General features: G+C 50.4%; 1 protein-coding gene across 3 annotated transcripts; it reads right to left on the minus strand.

The window, feature by feature from the left end:
• Positions 1 to 1,602: 1,602 nt before the first annotated feature.
• LOC116939447 (atypical kinase COQ8A, mitochondrial-like) lies at positions 1,603 to 23,886 on the minus strand. 3 transcript variants are annotated; one of them, XM_032947807.2, is made up of 16 exons: positions 23,699 to 23,886; positions 23,205 to 23,306; positions 19,959 to 20,137; positions 18,807 to 18,957; positions 17,286 to 17,352; positions 14,249 to 14,326; positions 11,595 to 11,717; positions 10,631 to 10,716; positions 9,371 to 9,511; positions 8,402 to 8,483; positions 7,874 to 7,967; positions 7,283 to 7,424; positions 6,384 to 6,491; positions 5,659 to 5,724; positions 5,440 to 5,526; positions 1,603 to 4,512 (listed from the first exon to the last, which is right to left on the minus strand). In XM_032947807.2, exons 3-16 carry the CDS (start codon positions 20,063 to 20,065, stop codon positions 4,195 to 4,197), a joined length of 1,650 nt encoding a protein of 549 aa, XP_032803698.2. In that variant the 5' UTR covers positions 20,066 to 20,137; positions 23,205 to 23,306; positions 23,699 to 23,886; the 3' UTR covers positions 1,603 to 4,194. The 3 variants fall into 3 exon arrangements, with proteins under 3 accessions (XP_032803698.2, XP_032803699.2, XP_032803697.2); XM_032947808.2 differs by lacking the exon at positions 23,205 to 23,306; XM_032947806.2 differs by lacking the exon at positions 23,699 to 23,886 and having other exon boundaries at positions 23,205 to 23,630.
• Positions 23,887 to 24,209: the final 323 nt, after the last annotated feature.

The raw sequence follows: 24,209 nt of genomic DNA on the forward strand, positions 1-24,209 counted from the left end.
GGCCTTCATGTTGACGTCCCCGCACGTCAGTGACGTAATTAACATCCTGCTAATCCAACACATTAACACAGCTATACTCTTTGGTTCTATTGGGTAAAGTCACGTAGGTAAAAAATAAAAATATTTTAGGTAAAAAATTAGGTAAAAAATAAAAATATTTTTTTTATTTTTTACCTACGTGACTTTACCCAATAGAACCAAAGAGTATGGATCCTAGCAGTCACGAAAGCTTTAAATCTAGAATTAACACAGCTACTTCAACGCTAAATTCTTCTGTTGATATGTAAATTCCCTTTGTCAAGGCGCTCTGCTCCTCCCACCCAGCTTAAAAGACGCTGCCAAGCTTAGCAGTGTTCACTGAAGCGCTGTCTTCCCGACAGTTCTGTTTCTTCACCTGAGGAAGGCTACTTGTGTTGTGGCCGAAACGTCGTGAGAATTTTATTTTTTATTTTATTTCCATTCTACGTGACTTTACCGAAAGAACCAAGAAGATGAATCCCTGCAGTCACGAAAGCTTTAAATCGAAATTCAGCCAGTGTGTTCCATTTGGGGGCCGTCCATAAATGACGTCACGCGATTTTGGACGATTTTTGACCCCCCCCCCCCGATTTTTGACGTCATTTCTCACCCCCCCCCCCCTCTTCGTCACACATCGTCACAAATGTCTGACCCCCCCCCCCCAGGTGCGTGACGTCATTTATGGACGGCCCCTTATCACTATTGTGTAGAATGTCACAAATGTGATAAGCAGTACCTCCATCATGTCACCAGTCTCTCCACATAAAAGGAAATTACGCGATTCGTGGACCCCACGGAATGGATTCTGAATCAAATCATAATTTTGAATCAGGTCGAGATCGCACCTGATAAGCCTGCGACGCCTCGAGTGTGTACGATTGGGATGTATGTGCGTCATACCACACACGTTACAATTCATATGCTAATGAGTGATCGGCATCCCTGCAACCACGAATGAGCATTACAAATCACAATGTAAAAAAAATGTGGAATCGATTGACTTTGAATCCAAATGACAATCGCATTGTTGAATCGTTCCATTCATGGATGGAAATCAAACTGGCCCGAGTTATATTTTCTGATTTTTAGCAAAGTGTGCGAGCTACTGCACCACCGCTCCCCTCCATAATCCACACACATTTCTAAAATAATGCCACGATTTTTATGCTCGCACACATCCAGACATTCAAAACACACCAGACATTCAAAACAAACCACACACACACACGTGTACTCGGCCCCATTTTCCACGTTTTGGCGATTCAGGTCACCATTGCAATGCCGGTCTCTCAAGAGTTCTCACGTGGTTCATGTGCCATTTTAGAGGGACTGCGTGTAAGCTTGGCGTGATCTGGGACTGTTTTGTTGTTTATGCTGTCTTGTATAAGCTTGATAAAATAACACGGTTGATATTTAGTGACTTTAGCTCTATATTGCAGTTTTTTTGTATTGTTTGCTGTTGTAAAGTGCCAAACCACCCACACTGGACATCTGTGAGAGGAGCTTCATCGATCATCGGATTCCTCCAGTCTAAATAAAGATCTGGATTGAAACAAAAAATAAAACTTGAACAGCAGAGACAAGTTCACGATCAGTGTCAGTCTTTAATAAACTGATGAACAGCACACGTGATGCGTACACTTAGTATGTGAGGAATAGGACGCACGCACATCTCAAAAAGGACTCTCGCCTGGTTACCGAGAGCCTCTAACCCACCCAACGGGTCTGCCTTACCACAAAGTGCTCCACCTCGAGAAGCTTTCACCCAGATAATATAAATGATCTGCCTGTATGAGAACTAGTACAGTAAGGAAGTGTTTAGACAGGCCATGGACACCGGTTGTTGGGATTAAGTGCTATCTTATCCCTTCGTATTGCAAAAAGTATTCTTCGGGCTCTCAGGATTTCTCCCAATAACGAGTCAAACAGACACAGACAGGACCCTCTGCTAAGTATATCTAATTCGACGAGGTCTTGCTGGATTCCTACCAGGCAGTTCTCCATTGGATTCACCGTCACAATTGTACATTATCTCCTTTGTAAAAGGCATGAATTGTAATTGGCTCTCACCGCTTGCATTCGCCATCGCGCCACCTGCCACTTACAATTTATACACGTTCAGAGATTACAAAAATAGAGCGTTAATATTCTTAAACCAATAATACGATCAGCTTAACGAAGCCAATTCAATAAGAAACGATCGTTGGCATTGCTGCATCCTCCAACTTCAGCCCTGCGACAAAACTCCAGCAATGTGCAGCACCAGCAGAGCACGAACTTTGCCAATGTTAGTACTTGTTTTACTTTTTATTATCAAGTTCCCCGTTATGGGGGTGACACAACAAGAGGCTCTTTTGCAGGTTGGTGAATGAAAAAATTTGGCACTGAAAAATCTTGGCACACCTCCCTTAGTAGGGGCATTTATAAACGTAGCCATTGGTTGTTGGTGGAGTTTACCCGTTCACGATTGCCCAATGTGTAGGCTACGTGGTCACGACTCGCTCATAATAGGCCAATGGTCCAGATCACCACTCGCTCCGAATAGGCGCATGTTCCAAACCACCTGGTTGCAATTGGTCACTGGCAAAGACGACTCGGTAAAGCCAACCCTTAATTGTAGCTGAGGGCACTTGCAGCCAATGCGCAAGTATTTTTTTTACAGTGTGCCAAAAATGTACATCGCGCGACTGCCAGCGAGTGGAGTGGTTAAACTTTGCATTCATTTTGGCCGCCCCAGTTTCTACTGACGACCGCAGTGAGAGGTCAGCCCGGTCAGAGCAGCACCCAATGCAGACCCACTCGTCACCCTGCTGCATTCAATGCATTCCTCCCTTGATAAGAACTGGCTGGTAGCTGGAACATTTAGATCGCGGCAGCAGGTATTGACTTTCTGGTAATCGTACATGGAAAAAAAGACGACACCGGGTACACGGGGACACGTACGAGAGAGCATCGCACTAGCATCTGGCAGGCCAAAAAGAGTTCCTATTGCCAAGGCATCCAATCCAAGACTGCTCAGCATTACCCGGCAAACACAGTGAAGGCATTTTTTTTTAATAAGCCACAAACACACCGTTTGGGCAAGTGCTATTAGTGAGCCCCTCTAATATGGTCAGCACGGCACATAAGACGACAGTGCGTTGATCACGATGCCCATCTCAGAGCCCCCGATGCTGCAGTCGTGACACCGCTGCAAAAGCCTTACATTTAATTTAGGCAGACTCGACCTAGAGAAGTCACAGGCCCGATTCGAACACCTAAATGACAATGCTGTGCAGGCTCAAGAATTGGAAGGAGATCCACTGGGGATTGTGGCACAGCGCATTCACCACGACATCACCACCACCACACACAGACACGGCACAGTAACACTGAACAAGGTGGTGGGGCCACACGCTCTCACGCAGCACAAGGCACGTGGCAGCGACACACCGCTGCCCTAGACAATTGTGCGTCTTCGCTCTACATTCATGCCCAACCCTGACGATGGCTCCTCTTACATCCTCGCGACAAAACCCAATAGGGGGGGGGTGGGGGTTAGCGTCAGCCTACCGGACTTAAGGCGTTCACTCAAATCGATCGCAGAATATAAATTCTTGGAGTAACGAGAAAGCTTGACCGAAAAAAAATATTCAAAACGACTATCGTCACACACAGCAAACGGGGAAGCGACACTGACGACTCGGCGCAGACTCGCCAACGGCAGCAGGAAAGAAACGAGGCAAACGCCAATCTGCATCCAGCTTTTAAAGGCTGGCGGTGTGGTAAACGACTCGGCTACCCATAAGGCCCTGCTCGTGGCTGACACACCACGGAGGGCACTTCCTGCACACACCCACATGCTCGCACACACGTGCACACGCACGCCCCGATGGTTCGGTGGCCAATCACAGCGTCGAGGCACTCCGCACTAGCTGCGCACAGCAAAACGAAGCAACGAAACGTCAACACTGAACGTGTAACACACGTGCCAAGTCGCCGACGCTTTGGATACAAATTGAGTTTACGCTCGTGTAACCGCACTGACAGCTAGACGCTCATGTCTAATACTGCTACAAGGAGATTCTGCTCTGAAGACAGCCGCCCCCCCCCCCATCGTCGCCCCTCGTCTGCCACGACCTCACACCACCGAGCCAGCATCAGGAAGGGGTCACGGGGTCACAACCGCCGGGTCATCTACGCAAGGGGGTGGTCGGGCCCCGGCACCCAGCCCTCTTCCCTCCGCAGCTGCCAGTAGTTGCTGTACACCTCATCAAAGAGGTGCTTGCAGGGGAAGGTGGAGCCGAGCTTGACACAGATGAGGAAGGCGCCCGACATTTTGCGGTGCAGAGAGTAGCTCTCCTCGGGCGGCGGGGAGAGGCGGTGCTGCAGCATAGATGGCATGAGGTTGTAGACGCGCATCGTCGTGTTCTGCGTGCCGAACTCGAAGGGCTCGTCCTTCGCAAACGCCTCGCCCAGGATCATCACTGCCTCCACGTGCATGCGCGCCACCGGCTGAGCATGTCCGGAGGTGGCGGCGGGAAGATGCAGCAACACAATAAAAGGGTGAGAAGGGGAGATGTTGGCGGACGCGAGGCGAGATGGAGCGACGTCGAGTACAGCAAAAGCTCAGTTCTCCCGGCACTTTATCATTCGGGATGCTCTATTAACCGGCATTTGTCATAGATGGCAATACAAATCTTCCTTAACGTATGTGGAAAAATTCTGACAACCACCTGGCATTTTGCCGTGCGCTTCTCATAGACCCATTGTTTACGGAAGCTTCAGGACACTGCCGAATGGTGCCGCTCACAGCAGCCTCTACATACAGTACTATACTACTGTATACTGAACTCTAAACAGCCTCACTGCTTCCTCTGCGATCAACAGAGAATGCCTTACAACTGACTGGTGTCTCTGTAAAACAGTATATTATTTCTTATATCATAGTTAAAATGTAGGCTTAGTTTCTTTCTTGAAAAGTTGTGTACGTGGAAATGTTTTGTGAACCATAAGCAGAAGTGTCAGTTAACTGGCATATTTGACGACTTGACACAATTTTCACACCATGGATGCCAGATAAAATAGCGTTTGCTGTACGTGGGATGCAATGACCCGCGGAGCACGGAATGGGATCCCCACTGCTCTGTGGCACGGGGCAAAACGTGAAGACTAAGGGGAAACGTGTGGCAACAACGGCGAGATGGCGAGACGGGATGGCACGTGATAAGGAGACGTCGAGGATATGGCAGACACAGGGAGAGGCCATATGGCATGGAGCTCCGTGTGACCGACACAGGGCGACACAGGAACATGTCACGAGAAGGGAGGGACGAGGGGAGAGAGACATGAAACATTTAATGCACAGAGCAAAGAGATGGCCAGGTGAATGAGAGTTTGGTAGAGCGAGGGAACGACGGGGAGAAATGTGGGGAACCACACCTGGGTCTCATATCCCGTCAGGTACTTGAGATCCTGCAGCTTCTTTAGGACCCGATCGCGGTCATCCAGGGCGGCTGCCCGCACCACCTGCCGCGCGAAAAAAATATCCACAGAGGTGTCAAATCGGACCCCATCGGCGATGGACAAAGTGACCACACGCCACCCATGGCGAGCGACTGAGTGGGGAATCCATCCGTTGTCACGTGACCTCGCGCTCACCTCGATGTAGTCGTCCGTGAACTGTACTTCGTATTCACGGCTCGCCCCGAAGTCGAGCAGTGCCACCTAGGGTCACCGAAGACAAAGATCACACAAAGATAAAGGCTACGGATTGCCCGTGCAGCCTTTAAAACAGGCTGTTTGGGGTAAGTGCTGTTAGTGAGCAACTACGAAGGCCGGCACACAGCACACGAGGGGGTGCCACTCCTAGCCGCATTTGTCTCCCCAGTGCGAATGTTTATGCACCACGCCCAGTTGACCGAAGGGAGACCCAGGGCCGATTCAGATATTAGTCACCGATGATCAACACAAACATACATACACGTGCGCACACATGAATGTGACGTGCATGTTTTCAGGACATGCGAGGGCAAACTTGTGCGTTACCAGTAAGAGTGGGGAGGGGGGGGGTCGATAAAATGAAAGGGAGACAAGGCAATGGGTATCTGGATGACATCAAAGTGGTTTCGTTTCCAAGGGTAGAGGAAGTGCGGCATGATACAATGAAGGGCAGGAAGAAATAGATTATCAAAACCGTGGTCGCCCTCCCCTGGATTGGAGAGGACAAAGCGATGCTGAGAATCACACAAATGACCCAATTCAAGACTACAAGGCAAATACACTCTCCGTGAGTATACGAATGACCGCACGCACGCGCGCTCACACACACACAGCGAGGAGGAGGCACAGCGGAGCGATGTGGGGCATATAGGCGGTGGCCTTGCCTTGCACGTCTCCGGGTCGTACATGAAGTTGGACCAGTTGGGGTCGGTCTGCATGAAGCGGAACTCAAACAGCTCCCGCAGACACAGCCGCAGGATGTTTTCTGAGATCTGTACAAGGCAAATTGGGGGGGCGGGTGGTGGGGGGGTAGTAGGGGGGGGGGGCAGGCCGAGATTTGAGAACCTCGTTAGTCCATCATGCCGTCGCCTCCCAAGCAATTACATCGTGGTGTGCTGTGGCAGGGGAACCCCCCCCAGTGGAAGTTATCGCCGAGGCACAAGGTAAGCGCAGCACCGATGTGGGTGCACACGTGTCCGTTCGTCTGCAAATACAGAGCGATGCAGCTGTGTGGCTTTTCCAATGAAGTCATTTTCCATTGTTTATCAAACGACTGACAATGATGCTGACCCAGATGATGTCATGAGATCTCTAAACGACCACTGTAAATCGAATCCCCAAACAGAGTGGAGGCTCTCTTGATCGACTGGCTTGTTAACTTTTGTTGATAATACTAAGGAGGTGCAGTATCTAATTCTACAGGCATGTTGCAATTCAACCCCTGGAAATTCATAATTCAGGGTCGCTTCAAAGAAAGCCACTTGGCCATTAGTGATGCAAGCGACTGCTCGGTTTACAGGAAGCGAGCGCATGCAATATCGCAGGCAATTTTTAAGGCATCTATTCACACGTACGCTCACGACACACGCGTCATCAGACTGATAATCGGAATGGCCGAACGCCTGCGCTGAGAATTGAAAGTAAAAGACCATGCGCGAGGGTGTGGCATAGTTTGCCGCCAGCCATCAGAGGGCGGTCGTGTCGTTAAGAGTCCTCTGCGGCGAGTCCAAAGTCTTAAAAAAACAGCGTCGCTATGCCAGCCCCCCCCGCCGCCCCCACAAACCTTGTTTTTCTCGTGCTGGGGCAGGTCCTCCGTGTTATCGAGGGGAACCCCGGGCACCATCTCCGTGGTAAGGACACGCGCGCTGCTGAGCTGCTCCACCACACGTGGAACGGTGAAATAGGGGTCGTCCTTCAGCAGCTCCCTGCCAGCCGGAGTGGGGCGGTGGGGGAAGGGGTTCATTTGTGAAGTTGGGTTGGTGGATCACGTAGAGATCGCCATGTGTATAGTGAGACCCGCTAGCACCGCTTACGCCACGGGGTGGCCAGAATGATGGTAGTACAGCAAGTAGGTTGCTGCTGACTTGTCTGTGTCGTGCATTGCCGAGTGCTGTCGCCAAGTACGTGTGGGTGTGCGTCGGGTATTTAAGTTTATTGCACCAGTTAAGTGACGCAAACTCAGCGCTTGCATCAACAGGTGCTCGCTAACAGCAACTGCTCCAACAGTCAGTTAAAGGCTACACGGGGGATCTCTGTATTATTGCATTTCTGTGCGTGTGCATACATGTTGCCGGGTGTCGTGCGTGTGAATTCGGTGGTGCTGTGTCCACGCAAGCAGGTGTATATCTGTGTGCAGTGTGCACGACTTAGGTACCGGAAGCGCTTGCAGCACCGCGCCTCGCGCTCGTAGTCGCACTCCCAAGCAAGCTCCTTGCCCAGCACCTCCACCACGTTCTCCGCGAAGAGCCCTGGCGGCACCACATGGCACAGTGCGCGTCAGACGATCGCGTGGCAGGCACACTTCGCACGCCACCCGCCAGCACGCTCATTAACACACTACCACTGTCTAGGCTCGTAACGATGAATCGCTTCCGCAAACGTCAACATTTAAACTCCCGATGCAACTCCCGCGTGGGAGAATTTTTTTATTCTATTCCGTCTTGTATCATGTTATATATAGGTCAAGGGTTCAGGTCACCATTATGGTGGTGAGGTTCCATCGACAAAAACAAATGCAAGACTAATGCGTCGAATAGATAAACAGAATTATTATCCGAGAAGGCATTTGTTTATATTTTTGGCCGAGTGTCTCTTTCTGATCTTCACCCAATGGACACCCTCGCTCTGCCTGGGTGCGACCACTGACCTCCCTGCTGACGCCCAACCCCAAAGAGAGACCCACCTTCGGGCAGCACGTTGCTCACCCTCAGCATCGTCATGAGGTTGTTGATGTCACTCTTGATGCTCTTGGCGACGCCCGGGTACTGGAACACATGCGGCACGACACCTCGTTAATCCTGAAACGCAATCGTCACCATCGTCGGGCGTGCAACCATTCAGATTCGGCAATTACAATAGATTCTTAGGTTCAAGACACACATTGGGTCGTGTGTACGAGAAGTGATTATGCACCGTGCAAGCTAATCATATGAACATGAGATGCGAATAATTATAGTTGTGCTAAATGGAGGCAAATAAAATTGTACAAACGATAACACAAAAAAAATAGTAACGAGATGAAAAGGTACAACACCCCGCAGCAACTGGCCTCCCCAGAGCATCTCGGGTACGACGTTCATAGGGAAGGACATGGACTTCCAGAGAAATGGGGGGTCCCTTCCTGAATCACCGCTTCATCCCCACCAAACCTATCCCCACCGAACCCTAACTCGACAATGCGCGACACGTACCATTGCTATCTGCCAGATGTCCGAATGGGCAATTTCATCTCACGGATGGCAGTGGATGTCACCAGGCGCAACAGTGGGGAACGACAGTGTGCAGTGTAGATCATGGTGGCGAGCAGTGGCGGGGCAGGGACGGTGAAGCCGCGGGATAGACACCCATCGCGTGCCATTTAGGTTAAGTCATAAAGCTTCATTTGTATATCCAGGTGAGAAGTCAAGAGACTAGGATAGAGTCTCAAGTGCCTTGAGTGAAGGGGTCCTATAGATTATGAATCAGATTTGGAAGTCACCCGGGTCACCAAAATGACAACCAGCAAAACAGATACAATTCACAAGAGGACTTCAAAATTTAAATCGCTTAAAAAAATGCTCTGCAGCGCAAACCAACTCGGGCAGATTACGTACTAACCGAACAAAGCATGGGGCGGTCTTAGGATGTGGCGGGTGCCATTGGTGGGCCTCACCTGGATCTTAATGGCCACCCGGGTGCCGTTTGTGAGCGTGGCCTGGTGGACCTGCCCAATGGAGGCGGCCGCAAATGGACGCTCCTCAAACGAGGCCACGTGGTTCTTCCAGCCAGGCCCAAACTCGCTCTCCAGCACTTTCTGCGCAAGTACGAACGCACAGCACGCACAGCCACAGCACGCACACGCAGCACGCGCGCCATCAGCTCCGAAAGCCCCGATGTGGATCAAGGATCGGCGAGCGTCGCATCGCATGGCCAGACCCAGCTTCACAAGCAGCGGCATCGCACGACGTTTTAAACAGAGACTTGGCACACAGTGTGCTCTGGGCGGTCCGACATGACTCGGGGTAAGCTCTCTTCACAAGATGTTTGTCTTGTCCATTTTTTTTCATGAAAAAATATATTCATACATTTTTACCACTTGGTTTTAATCAAATTATTCCTCGGGTGTTTTAGTCTAACTTCTGCTTGTGTGTTTATCAGCTCACAGAACAATTATATTTCAAAGTACTTTCCAACCCAGGCCCGTTAAAAAGGAGGCAATAACATGCGCGTAATACAACAGCAGGCAGCGCAGTTCAGGAGACGTGTGTTGTTTAGCGCCTATCAAAGTCAACACCATAACCGATGTTTTACCAAATTTAGGCTACCAAAACCTACAGGAGCCTCCTGGGGCCAGGTAGCGATACCAGGAGCCAAACGTTACGTTTTTACGATAACATCTCGTTTGCTGCATAATCTCAAAATGCAATAATTGCGCAGAATTCGTACGAAATTGTGCATACCTGGATTGTACACGCAAGGTACTTGCGTCGCGAGCACAGGAACACCGAAAATAACGTCAATGAATCGCTATATGCCTGTTGCAAAGTCGCATCGCGTCCGCCAGAACGGCCCTGGAAGATGACGTCACATGATGCCTGGAGCCAATTAGAATCAAAACTAACAATTTTGGCAGCGTCGTCACCTGGAATTACAATTTGCATTGCGAATGCAATTACTTCCGAATTAAACTAAACTATTAAATAATTTATATGTTTCCAGGTAAGGTCCAGAGCTATATTGCTCTTTTACAGGCGACAGGGTCGGGATTGAACCCATCCTGCATACCAGGCGAGGGAGTTAACGTCTCACCAATGCCGTGCCTAATGGCACAGTTGTAATTGTCATTTAAACCCGAGTCTGGATGACCTAAGAAGCGCCCCCCCCTCCACCCCCACCCCCCCCACCGCGTGCGACAGTGACGGCAGCCGCTTGCCTTCATCTGCCACGTGGGCATGAAGTCGGCGTTCTGCCGCACGCGGTCAAAGATCTTCTTGAGCTGCGGGTTGATGAAGCCATCGTCTGCACGGGAGGCAGGGCGAGGCGGTGGACGGAGGGGTGGACACGAACGCAAAGCCACAATTACACACACACTGCTGGACCAAGCGCTGTTAGCAAGCACCGGAACACGAGGGGGTTGGGTATGGCGGGGATGCGGCACACCCAGCCACATTTGGCAGACTTGGTGGAACCAGGAGGTAGGTAAAAAGTACCGCGTTCAAACGTAATGCAATATAGAACACACGCCGATTAAACAACGTTGCTCAAGAAGGAAAGACGCTGTAGGAGTTGGGGAAGGGACACTCAGGAATGACACCTTGAGGATGCAGGTCCTCCTAAATCTCTCGCTGCTTTTCATAGCAAAAAAATAACCCACGACTCTACAAGCGAACTCACGAAGCATTAAGCGACGAGTTGTTTTACCATCAAACAAAAATTCTCCAAGCCGGGGGATATGAAGCCGTGCGTGCGTGCGCTCAAAACGTTCCACGACAGCGTTTGGGATCTTGCACCCCCCCCCCACCACTCCCCCTCCGGATACAGCTCGTCCACAAATGGCACGGCCGTGCACACAGTTGGGAATTAACACTGTGGAGAAACGCTCGGCCGGTCACACGAGCCCCACCTCCTGGCCCTGAACACCGCCGGCCCTGAACCCCTCCAGCCAGTTCCACTTCCGCCACGCGCGAGCACCGTTGGTGGCACCACTCACGAGAGCCACGCAAGTCATTCGCCGATGTCCTCCGATTTACGAGCGCAGCCAAGAGGATGTTGATCGCGCATACGGAGCGGAGTAATCCCCTCTAGAACAGTTGCAAGGACCTTGAGGGATAGAAGCCTTCGTCTAGCAGTGGATAGATAATGGCTGCTGCTGACGACGACGACGACAAGAGGCGTACCTTGGATGCTGAGGATCTGGCCAAGCTTGAGGGCGGCGCCGCGCACCTTGCACAGCGTCTTGACGATACGCTCGGCGTTCGCCTCCGACAGCAGCGGACTCGAGTCCCACTGGCCCTTCTTCTCTGCACGCCGGCAACAACAACGACAAAACAAGCTTAGGGGGACAGTTCAAGAAGCGAGCCTTCTACTCCCGTTAGGTGACTCGGATGCGTAAATTGGAAGCAGACGAACATAATTGGGAAAACGCGTCACCAAGCGGTGCGCAAGCACAAAAAAAACCTCACATCTGTCAATAACAATGATGTTTCAAGCACAGGCTTTCCTTCGTAGCCATGCACAATGGTCAGTTAATGCCCGAAACGTCACCGAGTTCAAATAGAAACGATTTGGGTAGCGTCAAAATGCGACCGCACCTCAAGATATTTTACAAAAACAGTGCGCCTATTTACGGGCCAAGAAAATCGATTCCTTACACTTGAGAACCCATTTTGATCACGGTGCAGGCTGTGTTTCTGTCGCAGCCATGACCCAACTCCAAGCCAATCACCGGCAAACACCTCCGAGCGCGAGGCTTTTGCGCCGTTGCCACTGCCCGCGCGTTGGGGCCGCGTACCAACCGGAGATTTCCAGCGACAGGTGTTTGCGTCCCATGCTGGTGTCATGCCAAGTGTCAATGCCAACGTGATTTGAAAAGAAGCGCGATCACGTTCTCACGGCGTGGCCAGGAGCCCGGTGTTTGGCCCGGTTATCTCACAGATGCCCCCCCCCCCGCCGCACCTGTTTAAACCCCAGGACGCCTCCCCCCACTTGCGCTCCCCCTCACGAGCCGCTCGGAGAAACCGTCAACGCAGCCACGGGCCGGCTGCCGCCACCGCCAGACCCGACGCTTTACCGCCTCGGCCAGAGCGGTAGTAAATATTGCGCGCGACGATGCAGGCGGCTGCCAACTGGGCTATGATGACGGCGCCGTCGTCGTGGTGACCAGGGTAAATAAATTACAAACTCGGCCATGCGGAACCGGAATCCGGAATTAAGTTTGTCGCCTTTAACCAAATCATCATCGGATCTCGGAAGCCAAGCAGAGTTAAGCCTGGACGGTGCTTGGATGGGCAACCACCATACACACACACATTGCCATTCATGACTTTGGGGCTGGCCTACGTTGTGTGCGGGCAGCAGAGAATGCAGTGCAGCAAAAGTCCACTTTCACGCTCCCATGTTTATGCTCACAGCCTTCATGTTTCCTATTAACCTCGTTTTCTTTGTGCTGGCTGTACCATGTTGATACTCGACCGTGCCATTCGGGACTTGGCAATGTGCAGTTGTTTTTAGATTATTTTGTTTATGCGTTTTTTTTGCTGTAATCAGGTCTCTATGGTGTAACTAGGTCCACCATCATAAGTCAGCATTTATTGCCCAGTGAGTTTTACCTGTGCCAAAATAAAACCTAAAACCGGCACAGACCACCATGGTGAAGTATGGTTACATAACCCCGCATACCCAAGCCACGGTGGCATGATGTTATCTCCATCGCCTTGTATGCTTGAGGCTGTGGGTTTTATCACGACCCTGACACCTGCTGTATATTTGGAGTTTGTATGTTCTCCCCGTGTTCACGTGGATTTTTCTCCCGGGTCCTCCGGTTTTTCCCTCCACATTTAGAAACATGCGTTTAGAGTGTGAGGCTGCTATCAATTTCCACGTGATAAGCCACGCCAGTGAGCTATCATTAGTGGCCAGGTCGCTTCTGTAAAAAATCTATAAAGAGCTATACATATATAAACATTCTTTAGTTTTATCGCTTACATTAATTGCAGTCGCAATTCCAGCTGAGGACGCTGCAGAAATTGATATAATTACAACTGCCTCAACAGTCCCAAGAAGTTGTCCTTCTCGTGCTCATCCCCCCAGTCTGCCGTGGCGTCCGCTGGGGTTTATTGAACGCTCGTGGGGCAGCATCGATCCACAGACAGAAAATCGATCCATGCGCTCACAGAAAGAGCATGGAATCATGCCCGGGTGAATTAATCATGGTTTGTGCACACTTTTGAACAAACGCGAGCCGATAGAACATTTACACTAATGTGGTGAGGCAAAACTTTACATGGGGACACAACAACCAGTAAAATTCTAATTGTCCCTAATTAGTGATAACTTATCGATTCGCTGGGGTGGAGAATGTGAATTGTTACACAAGGCGTGTTTATCATCATGGCCACCTTGAGGGAGGCTGGTTTATGGGACTTTTCCCGGTCGGTTGGCACTAAATGTGCCGAGGGTTGGATAATCATTAGCGTGACGTAGCTCCGTACCAAGAGCAGAATTCTGCGCCGCTAGAAGTGGCGAACACAGACCGACGCCAGTTTCTGCACATGCTTCACAACGATGAACAACAAGTATTGCCATCTTGGGTGGTATCAGAAGGAGCAATAATACAGGGGTCTGGGCCCAGACACAGATCGGGCATGAACCTCGGGTTTAGCAGGTGGCATCGCACCTCACGCTCGTGCACCGACACATTCCATCACAATTCCCGGCGTCTGTAAGCGCAGCATCAATAACAACACGATGGACGTGTTGGTGCCGAAGGTGACAGGCGGTGGTAACTGTGAGAATAATGGTAGTGGCGGCCACGGTGGTGCAAGGGCCTTGCCTTGTGATTTAGTGCTAGATCCCAGATGCTTCTTGGCGTAGTCGGTGAGAGCCCCGATCCCCAGACCCACAGCCAGGCCTGTGAAGACCGACATCGCAAGACACGAACAGCGCCATCAACGCCAACGAGAGACGCGCAGCCGAGACGCAAGTGCTGCGGTGTTGCCAAAGACAGTGTTTCACAGCTTAATCGCAATACCACAATGGCAATTGTGCCAGCCGAGGTGCACGTTCATTCAGGCTGAATGGAGGACAGACCTAATTAATAATATAGATTTTTTTGGGTTCAGATCGCATAAATATTGTTTGTGCGACAAACCTTACTAATTGTCTGTGTCGGGTAGTGGCGGGTTTAACGGCACATTTATTTTTGCGTCATCTAACCCAAAAAAACCTGTATTATGGATGATATTGGTCTCGAAAGCCTGCATGTTAAACACACCTAATTGTTTTGGGGTAAACACTCAAGCATATGTACACACAAGTGTACATACAAGTGTGTAAAAACACACGTACGAAGACGACAAAGATCCCCATATAGCCTTCACTGACTATTGGGGAAAGTGCCGTTAGAGAACACCCATACATACTGACACGTACACAAACGCCTTTACTTTATTTGGATTGCGTGTCGGAGTTATGACACGTGCACCAATTACATCACGAGTCAAGGCGTCTCCGATAGGATCATGATGTCCGAGTTATGACATGTGCACCAATTACATCACGAGTCAAGGCGTCTCCGATAGGATCATGATGTCCGATCACACTGCAACGCCAAACACCCACGATTCGTAAACATCGCACAGGTGCAACAACATGTGCCTGTAGTCGGTGAGAGGGAGAAGGCAGCTGGGTGGAGAAAAGGGGGAGAGTGAAGGTGGAGCCGCCACAATGACGACAATGACGTCATCAGAGCAGACTAAACGAGAAGTCATATTTATAGGCCAAACAGCAGTCACCGAAATCATCATGGCATTCAAAATCCTAACTTCCCCCAGCATATTGAGCACAGCCGACAGATTTTGTTTATTCGAAAAACAGTGCGATTTATTGTTCGTGTTGAGTTGCGGTGAAGCACGGAACAATTCGCCACCCCCGATATCCAATAAATAATCCCAACGAGGGGGTTCATAATAGAGGCCGACCGAAATTCGGTTTCGGCGCCGAAAGTTGGCAAATGGCCTCTTTCGGCATAGTTTCGGTTTCGGCCGAAAGTGAATTTTTTACTTTCAGTCTGGTTTCGTTTCGGCCGAAACTGATATTGACTTACGGTCATTCGTCAACCGAAGATCTATTTTTAGAATATAACGCTAGTGCTACGTCTATAACTCTGCCTATCGGCCGGTCAGTCGGCGCGAGGCAATCCTATGCGATAGGCTGCAAACACACACACACACACGTACACACAAACACGTACACACACACGTACACACGTACACACAAACACACACACACGTACACACAAACACACACACACACGTACACACAAACACACACAAACACACACACAAACACACACAAACACACACACACGTACACACAAACACACACACACGTACTCACAAACACACATACACGTCAGCAGCAGCAGCTTGGGAGCGAGGTTACAGCCGCAACCATGCTCTGCTAAGGGGTCATCCATAAATTACGTCATGCACCTAGGCGGGGTCAGACATTTTTGACGATGTTTGACGAGGGGGGGGGGGTTTGAGAAATGTGACATCACATCAAAATGCGCAACTTTAAATAAATATAGACAACACGTATTCTTGGCTCTTTCGGTAAAGTCACGTAGAAGGGAAACAATAAAATAAAAAAATATAGTTTCCCTTCTACGTGACTTTACCGAAAGAACCAAGAATATGAATCCCTGCAGTCACGAAAGCTTTAAATCAAAATATAGACAACATGTTCTACTTAATTAAATAGACTTGTTAATAAATGTTTTCTCCTACAACATCAGTGCAGCGCCACATTAAATATGCACTACAATGACAATAGTTTAAAGCGATTTGAAGCAGAGCTTTGTGACGTCATATTTGAGGGGGGGGGGTCTGACTTTTTGTGACGCCGTGTGACGAAGGGGGGGGGGGGGGTAAAAAATCGTCCAAAATTGCGTGACGTCATTTATGGATGGCCCCTAATGTATATACGACCAGTCAACAGACTGTCTGGCTGAATGCGGAAAAACTGTTGTTTCTTAACTACAACATTCGTTTGTTTGGATATAATTACTAAGTAACACCTAAAGATTTGTTATTTAGCAACTCTTACTGCAGGCTCTGAATGATTAGTTCTAGATTTATTTTTTATTAAAGTAGCATTGCATCATGACATATTTAATAAATGTTGTGTTCGGTAACTTCGGTTATATACCTTTCTGTTTCGGTTTCGGCTGAAAGTGTAGTTGAACTTTCGGTTTCAGCTTCGGTTTCGGCCGAAAGTCAATTTTTAACTTTTGGTCTGGTTTTGACCCGAAACCGAAATTCAGTTTCGGTCGGCCTCTCATTCACAGCCCCAAAAAAATATATATAAAAAAATCGATCGGTTTTCACCACGCATGTACCCGCCTCGTTTTTGTTCTGGTGGCCCAATGGCGACACTCGCACACGACGTGCAAATAATTTGGAGAAGTCTCAATGAGCGGTCTAGCGCGCGGTCAGATCGGCGTGCGGTGCGTTCCGAGAATCAGTTGGGCACCGACGTCATCGTCGCGACCCACAGACAACGCTGCGACCGCCGCAAACGACGCACCACCCACCACAAGCTGTCCACGCATGAGCAAACGTTCATAAAAATAAATACAGAATCAAACACGACGACACCAACACCATGCACCAGCAGCTACACTCCCCCCCCCCCCACCGCCGCCTCCCCAGAGAGGGGGGAGAACTCGTTTTAGCTGAACTCATGTCCCATCTCCCATTACTCCAAAAACTCTGTCCTCCTGGCAACTCTGGCAAAACACTCTAGGGGGGGGGGGGTGCAGGTGGGGGGCTGTGGGGGCAAGAGTAGGGAGGAGGGGCAGCACTCACCGCCGAAGTTGGCGAGGCGTGCGATGCGCGTGGACGGGACGGTCCTCTCCCTCGCCTCATTGTGCAGCTGTCACGTGAGAAGAGCGAGAAGGCGAGAGGGTGAATAAGCGAATTTGAGCGAGTATGCGCTCGAGTACTTGAAGGGGAGTGTGCGAGCAAAGGAGCGAGTGTGCACGCGCGAAGTTAAGGGGGGGGGAACGGACGCGTAATAGGGCATGCAAGTATGACAGCGGTGAGTATACAGGTGAGCGAGTGTGCGAGTCTGTATGCGAGCGAAGTATAAGAGGAAACTAGATGATCGAGTGTGCATGGGCGAGTATGCGAATCAGCGAGCGAGCGCGGTGAATTAGTGAGTGACAAAGTGCACGTACGAGTGAGTGAGCGAGCAAGTGTGCGAGTACGTGCACGTGTGAGCGATTGAGGAAATGAGCATGCAAATATGCAAGCTCGTGTACACAACTCATCCACACGCCAACACGTCAGAAGGCAGCCTTCACGTCACCAGACTTCCAACACATCACCAGACAGCCAACACATTACCATACATACTTCATACCACCGGACAGCTAACACAAACCAAGAAACAGCTGTACAATGGGGCCTGCCGGCAAAGCTGAAAGTCATACAAAAATCAAAGCCCAAAACAACAAGCGACAACTGATCCTCAAAAATCTTGCAAAACGTAATCCTTCAAAACAATTGCCTGTTCACATGAACACCCCTGCGTGTGTTTGTTTACACAAGGCAAACTTTCTACAGGTTTCGACTTCACCTGGCATCATCAGCAGGGCGCAGCCTCTTGAGCCAATGCTAGTGAGAAAACGTCGCGTGCATGCCATGCAGGAGCCTTTAGGTCGAGTGGAGCGGACTCGCCAAGACAACGCGTCCACCTGTGCAAGGTAGCCCTGGCAGCCACAAGTTGTGACCTGACCATTATATTGGTCGTTTTTGCTTTGTTTTACTCTCTTTTATTTGTATTGCTCTTGCCATTTTGGCAAACTGGGTCGCTCTTGCAAATAAAACGCCAAAGATGTACGACCGCTCCAATTGTCTCACAGCCACAATCACGGAAAGGTGTGCGCCCCGTTATAATGTAAATGTGCAGCCCTGCAATAACTTGACGCCACCACTACTGGCAGACGGGCCTCCACTAGAGGGCCTTCTAGACAGCTCTTCTCTACAGAACGATCAACTCTGGTGAACCCATTGATACTTGTGGGTAAATATAGGTGGGTGGGGGTATGTATTTTAAAAAAACTTGTCCCATTTATTGCATCGCCGAGAGATTGAATCGAACCGGTGACCTATGGATTGCAGAATCTGGCTTGCGAACCGTTATATACCACGACGGCGTCCCATCATCACATCTTATGAAGCCAAAGCCGACATCGCAAAACGGCAGCAAATAAACCCACAACATTCACAGCGTCCCTCTTCACCACCATCATGGGATCACAAATAAATGACACTAATTTCGACCTCCAGTCTAGCGTTGCGGGATTGTCCCTGTGTGGGGGTGACCTGGTTGGGTGTGGTCTTAGAGGGACGGGATTTGGAGCCACTAGCCCTCGGGCCCGTGGTAGTGGTGGTTTCCTCCTCGACCCCTGCGGGAGTCCGGGTGGGGTCCACGTCACGGTGGAGGGGGCGCTGCCAGCCGGCCCACGCAGGGGTCCTGGGGACAACACAACACGGGGGGAGGGGGGGGACACTGTGATGAAGGGGACAGCTCGGAGACACCACCACACAAAGGGAAGACAGAGGCTCCGTGGAAGGGACCCGCACCTCAGTGTCCTATGCACAGAGACAATGCCGCATGTATGAGATGGTTGTCCAAGTGTATAGTGGTTAATGCACTCCGCTACGAACCAGGCAACCCGGGTGCAATTCCCGCAGATGACCAATAATAGTGGTGAATAGTTGAAATGGACCTGGGGCTCCCCTAGGTCGACTCGGCCTCAAATGAGTAAGTGGTGCGGTGTATAATCATCGCCACTTGGGAGACAAAGGCAGCCGGGCACGGTGCTGGCCACCCACCCCCTCATTTAGTGCCAGCCTTCATTAGTTCTCGCTCACAGCACTTGCCCCGACAGTCTATCAAGGCTACATTGTGGATCTTTGTCTTTGGGGTGGTGGGATTTCAGCGGCGAGTGGTCCCGACTTGAATCTCAAAATATGGAAATCAAATCCTAGACTGGGGCCAGCTTGGCCAACAATCCTTCCAGGTTTGAGGAAAAGCACTGCGGGAACCCCACAATGATTTTCCTGTGGATAGGCCTGCCTGGTAATGAAAATGTGGAAGTTCCACTCCTGGCCCAGGTCCAACAAAGTAAATGAGTGCCACGAAATTGCTCATTTGAATTGGCAAACGTTCACCTGGGGCTGTCCCGTGACCTCCTGCCAGCATTGCTTTCACCACAACTTCGTGGCAAATGGTGTTTTTTGTTATTGCACGTGATGCTGGCGTCTATTTGCGTGGGACATGAGTTACTGTTGGTGCCTGTGTGCACACGTGTGACAGTGATGTCTACGTTCGTGACGGTGGCGTCTGTGTATGTATCAGTCGGTGGCATGTGTGCGTGCGTTCTTTGACACACGTCGTTTACAGCATAGCTCTCCATCGTCATCATAACTCGGGCCCTGTGAACCAAGCGCAAGTTTTATCGGCGTCATTACCGGTGCAGACCGGTGTCCCCTTGTCCCCCGGGTCCACGGGGGTTCAGACCCCCAGCAAACATGCGCCCGCCCAGCAGGCTCCTCCTCAGCAGCACCTCTGCCGACATGGTGGCGGCGGTGGCGTGGTTGCAAGCTCGCAGAATTCCGTCCTCTCACAATCTGCCAGGAGCCACCCTCTCCTGCCGGATTGGAACACAAGCGGCGTGGACAATGCGACGCGGTTACCGCGAGGCAGCGTAACCGGTGTCACCGTCGCTCCGGAGTGGTGGCTGATTTAAGAGCCGGGGGACACGAGGCGCCCACAGTTCCCAGACCGACAGCTGTGGGGTCGGCAAGGTCACCTCTGTCTTCTTAACTATGTATAATAAAAATAGCAAACACTGTCAACATTAAAATGGCACCAGCATATTATTCAACACGCAAGTATCGTTATTTTAAGGTTGTGGGGAGAAGTGATATTACAAACGAGAAGTATAATAGTTACATCATAACCATTGCCACCATTACCATATCATTAAAATCACCACCACAAGCATGTTTATAATATTGATGTACGGTGACAGCAGTGAGATGAAGAATCCATTCATTAATCCCAGCCGTAAGCTCCGTGTGCCGGACAACTACAGGACGTAATCCTTAAAAAGTCGATTTTCTATAATTTGTTCAACTAAATTATTTTTTTACTAGGTAAGGCCCACTGAGTTATTAGGTATTTTTTTCATAAGCGACTTGGACACACATTATAGCTCAAGTGGCTTATGTGGAAATTTATAGCAGCCAAATACTGTAAACGCATGTTTCTAAATGGAGGGAAAAACCGGAGGACCCGGGGGAAAAATCCACACAACCACAGTAATGAATGGGCAAACTCCAAATATACAAGCGTCACGGTCAGGATCGAACCCACGACCTCCTGCATCCCAGGCGAGGGAGATAACACAATTGTCACCACATGACTGCACGCCGATATATACATTACATTTTTAGTTTATTCTCAAGGAGTTTATCATTTCCATTAAATGAGGTTCAGACCCAAATTTTAAATGTGGTGGTGTTTTTTGGTGACCTTGGTGGCTGGGACCATGAACTCGTGACTGCACTTGAGAATACAATGTACTCACGGGCCGCTGCCTTAAAAACCGGGTTCTGATTGGTGCAGGCCACCCACCTCAAGCGATAATCCACGTGTGACGGTGTTCGCCACCATCAACCTTATATTATCGTAAGCCATTGTTAATTGAACTGCTAGATGAGGGCCTCCACCCACACCCCTCGCCATTCCTCACGATCCAGTGGTGGGGACCTTACATCTGCACACGAACCGCGGATCTCATCTCCTTGGTGGTCACCTTCCTGGGTCGAGTTCCCTTATTCGGCTGCCACTCCGCCAGCAGTCTCGTCCATCTCCGCAATGTGCCGTGCCCAAGGCCCTTACCACCAATACAAGCTGCTCTGTCACCACCACGACTATCACCATAACACAGCCATGAACGGCTCTCATTAAGACGATCAACCACCATCAGCACCACAACCACCTAGTACTGCTCATTGAAAGGTCAGTGATTTCTTGCTCAATCGCAGCATTGAGGCGGTGGTCATTTCCAAGTTACAGTACCCGATCTAGTGGTGGAAAAAAGCTTCAAATCAAGATTAGTGGTTTAAAAAGCCACTTCCTATGAGAGGGCAAGTCTATCCACACGAGAGACTTTCCCACAAAGTAGTATTGTACGTATTATATCGACCAAGAGTGATGGGGCAGAGTAAACCCCAACTTTAACTAGAAACATTTCGCTTGCGAGACGCTCGTTCTAGCACCGAGACACCAGTCACAATCCCTCACCAGTGCCCTAACTTATTACAGACCAATTCGGGCCCGATTGGTCAACCCCGTGCCTTTATAAATCTCAACGTTCGTCCTACAAAGTCCATCGCAAGGGAGAAACGCAAACTAATAAGAAACAAAATTGTGCCGGCATTGGAAACGGCTGTCCGCCGTATGGACCTGAAAACTCCAATTTCCCTGAACAAGAATAAGCGACAAACCGTGTGGGGTTGACAGGTATGATGTTAACGTAACAAAGACAGTCATCATCAATCATCACCACCAACACCAAAAAGTGTAAACAGCGTGTTGGGACAACTCTGTACAACGTTGGGATCGATTAATCGATTACAGAGAGCGATACGGAGGTTGTTTTTCGATTCGTGAATATTGTTGCGTCATTGCTTCGCGGCTCTGCCCGAAGGCCACTCGGAGGCCCGCCTGGACTCGCGACAAGTTATACGAATCGTAAACTTTGTCGCGAGTGCCGTAAGCGCATTTACTCGCAAAACAAACAAACACAAAATCACGTTCATTAACAAAGCACACGACCATCGCAATAATGGTCCCTTATCACGCGCACACGATTGTGTAACATTCACGGTAACGACATCGAAAATAACGCTGCAACAATAACACGGCTTGGAGTGACAATCGCCACGTAAACAACAATAATCAATCGCCACAACAATCGTGCAATCAATAAATTACACCCACTTACACCAAGCAATACAATCACGACATTGAAAATAAACACCGCAACAATAAGCCACTGGAGTTATAATCACCACAACAACAATCATGCAATCAATAAAATCAACCACCACAATAACATCAAACCATACATCACAACATTCACAGCAACCACAAACCACTGCAAAATCGCAAACACCACCACAATCATAATCACCACCAACAACAACAACCGCACGATCAATTAAATCGCAACCACACAATTACGTCAAAAACCATTCGCAACCACCGCGTAACAATTCCAAACAACACCCCGTTATTAAATAATCATCACAGACCTCACCACGACACACACGACCAACAACCACAAACAATCTGACTGCGCACGTGCACGGAAACATTATCAGACAAGGCCCGGCCTATCCCAGAGGCCAATTTCACCGCAGATACTGTATACATTAAAAAAAGACACGTTCAAAAATATTTACAAATACACAAATATGCACACGCACACAACACACAACACACGCACGTAAAATCGCATACGCACAGAAAGCGCACGCAAAGATACGAACACTCGCGTTAGTACAGAGACACACCACGCACACGTTAAAACAAACAAACCAGACACACAAAGAATCCACGAACAACACAAAACAAGCACACAAAGACACACAAAGACACACTCAAGGACGCTGGCGGCACGCGCGAAACACCAGAGGTGTCCACACCTCGCTACGAGTCGCCCTGGTGAGACCCAGCCTGGGCCCGAGGAGGCGGGGTTGACGATGTGGATGCCACCCGGCCCAGCCAAGCCCGGTTCAATCCCGGTCCTAGGGCCAACCCGACACAAAACCCCGATTCGAGACGGCCCCAAAACCTTCCCGCTGCACGAGCACGATCGCTTAACCCCTACTGGATGCGGCCCAGCCCGGGATATCCAACCAGAGACCTGGCCCGATCTAGTCCAAAGCTTAAGGGGTGCCGTAATTATATTGTCGGTCAGAACGGCCCCAGTACGGCCAAGTGCGATCCGGCTTTGCCCCAGCCGAGCTCAAATCCGACGCAGCCCAACTTTCACTCAGTAGGACCCCGGTCCAACCCAGCCCCAGCTCCTTCTACCTCGACCAATCCAGCCTCAGCCTAACCCGAGAAGCAACAACCCCCCTCCTCCTCCTCCACCCAGCCAGGCCAACCTGAGCTCCCCCCACCACCACTCCCTTACCCGCACGGGGCGTGTAGCAGGCGGGAGCGAGGGAGGCCGCTGCCGTGTTTACGCGACCCTCGAGCCCTGGCGGCGGCCACCACCACCCACCACCACCACCCCCACGGTTCCCGCGCTCGCAGCCACGGGGCTACGGAAACCGCCCTCGGGTGACGTCGTCCGCGGCTGCCGACCAATGAGCGACGGGCGCTCTGCGGCGTCGTCCCGAATTAACGCTGCACGAGTTGGGCGCCGCCGTCCAATCGCGGAGCGGCGCGCGTGCGCTCGGGGCTATTTTTAGCCTGTTTCCGGGCCCGCGCGCGCTGCCCCGCCCCTTCAGGCGTGAGCCCCGCCTCTTCAGGCGTGAGCCCCGCCCGGCTCGTCGGTTAGCCCTGCCCCTTGGCGCTCTCAACCCCCGCCCCGTGCACGCGCGGTCACGCCCCCTTTTCTCGTTAAGCTCCACCCACGTCACGCTTCTCAGCTCTCGTGTTTACGGTCGAGTATTTAATAATTTCAATCGCAACTTACCGTA

This window comes from Petromyzon marinus, chromosome 6 (assembly GCF_048934315.1).
Source record: "Petromyzon marinus isolate PM22_M1 ecotype Great Lakes invasive population chromosome 6, UKy_Petmar_22M1.pri1.0, whole genome shotgun sequence".
Classification (NCBI taxonomy): Eukaryota; Metazoa; Chordata; class Hyperoartia; order Petromyzontiformes; family Petromyzontidae; genus Petromyzon; species Petromyzon marinus.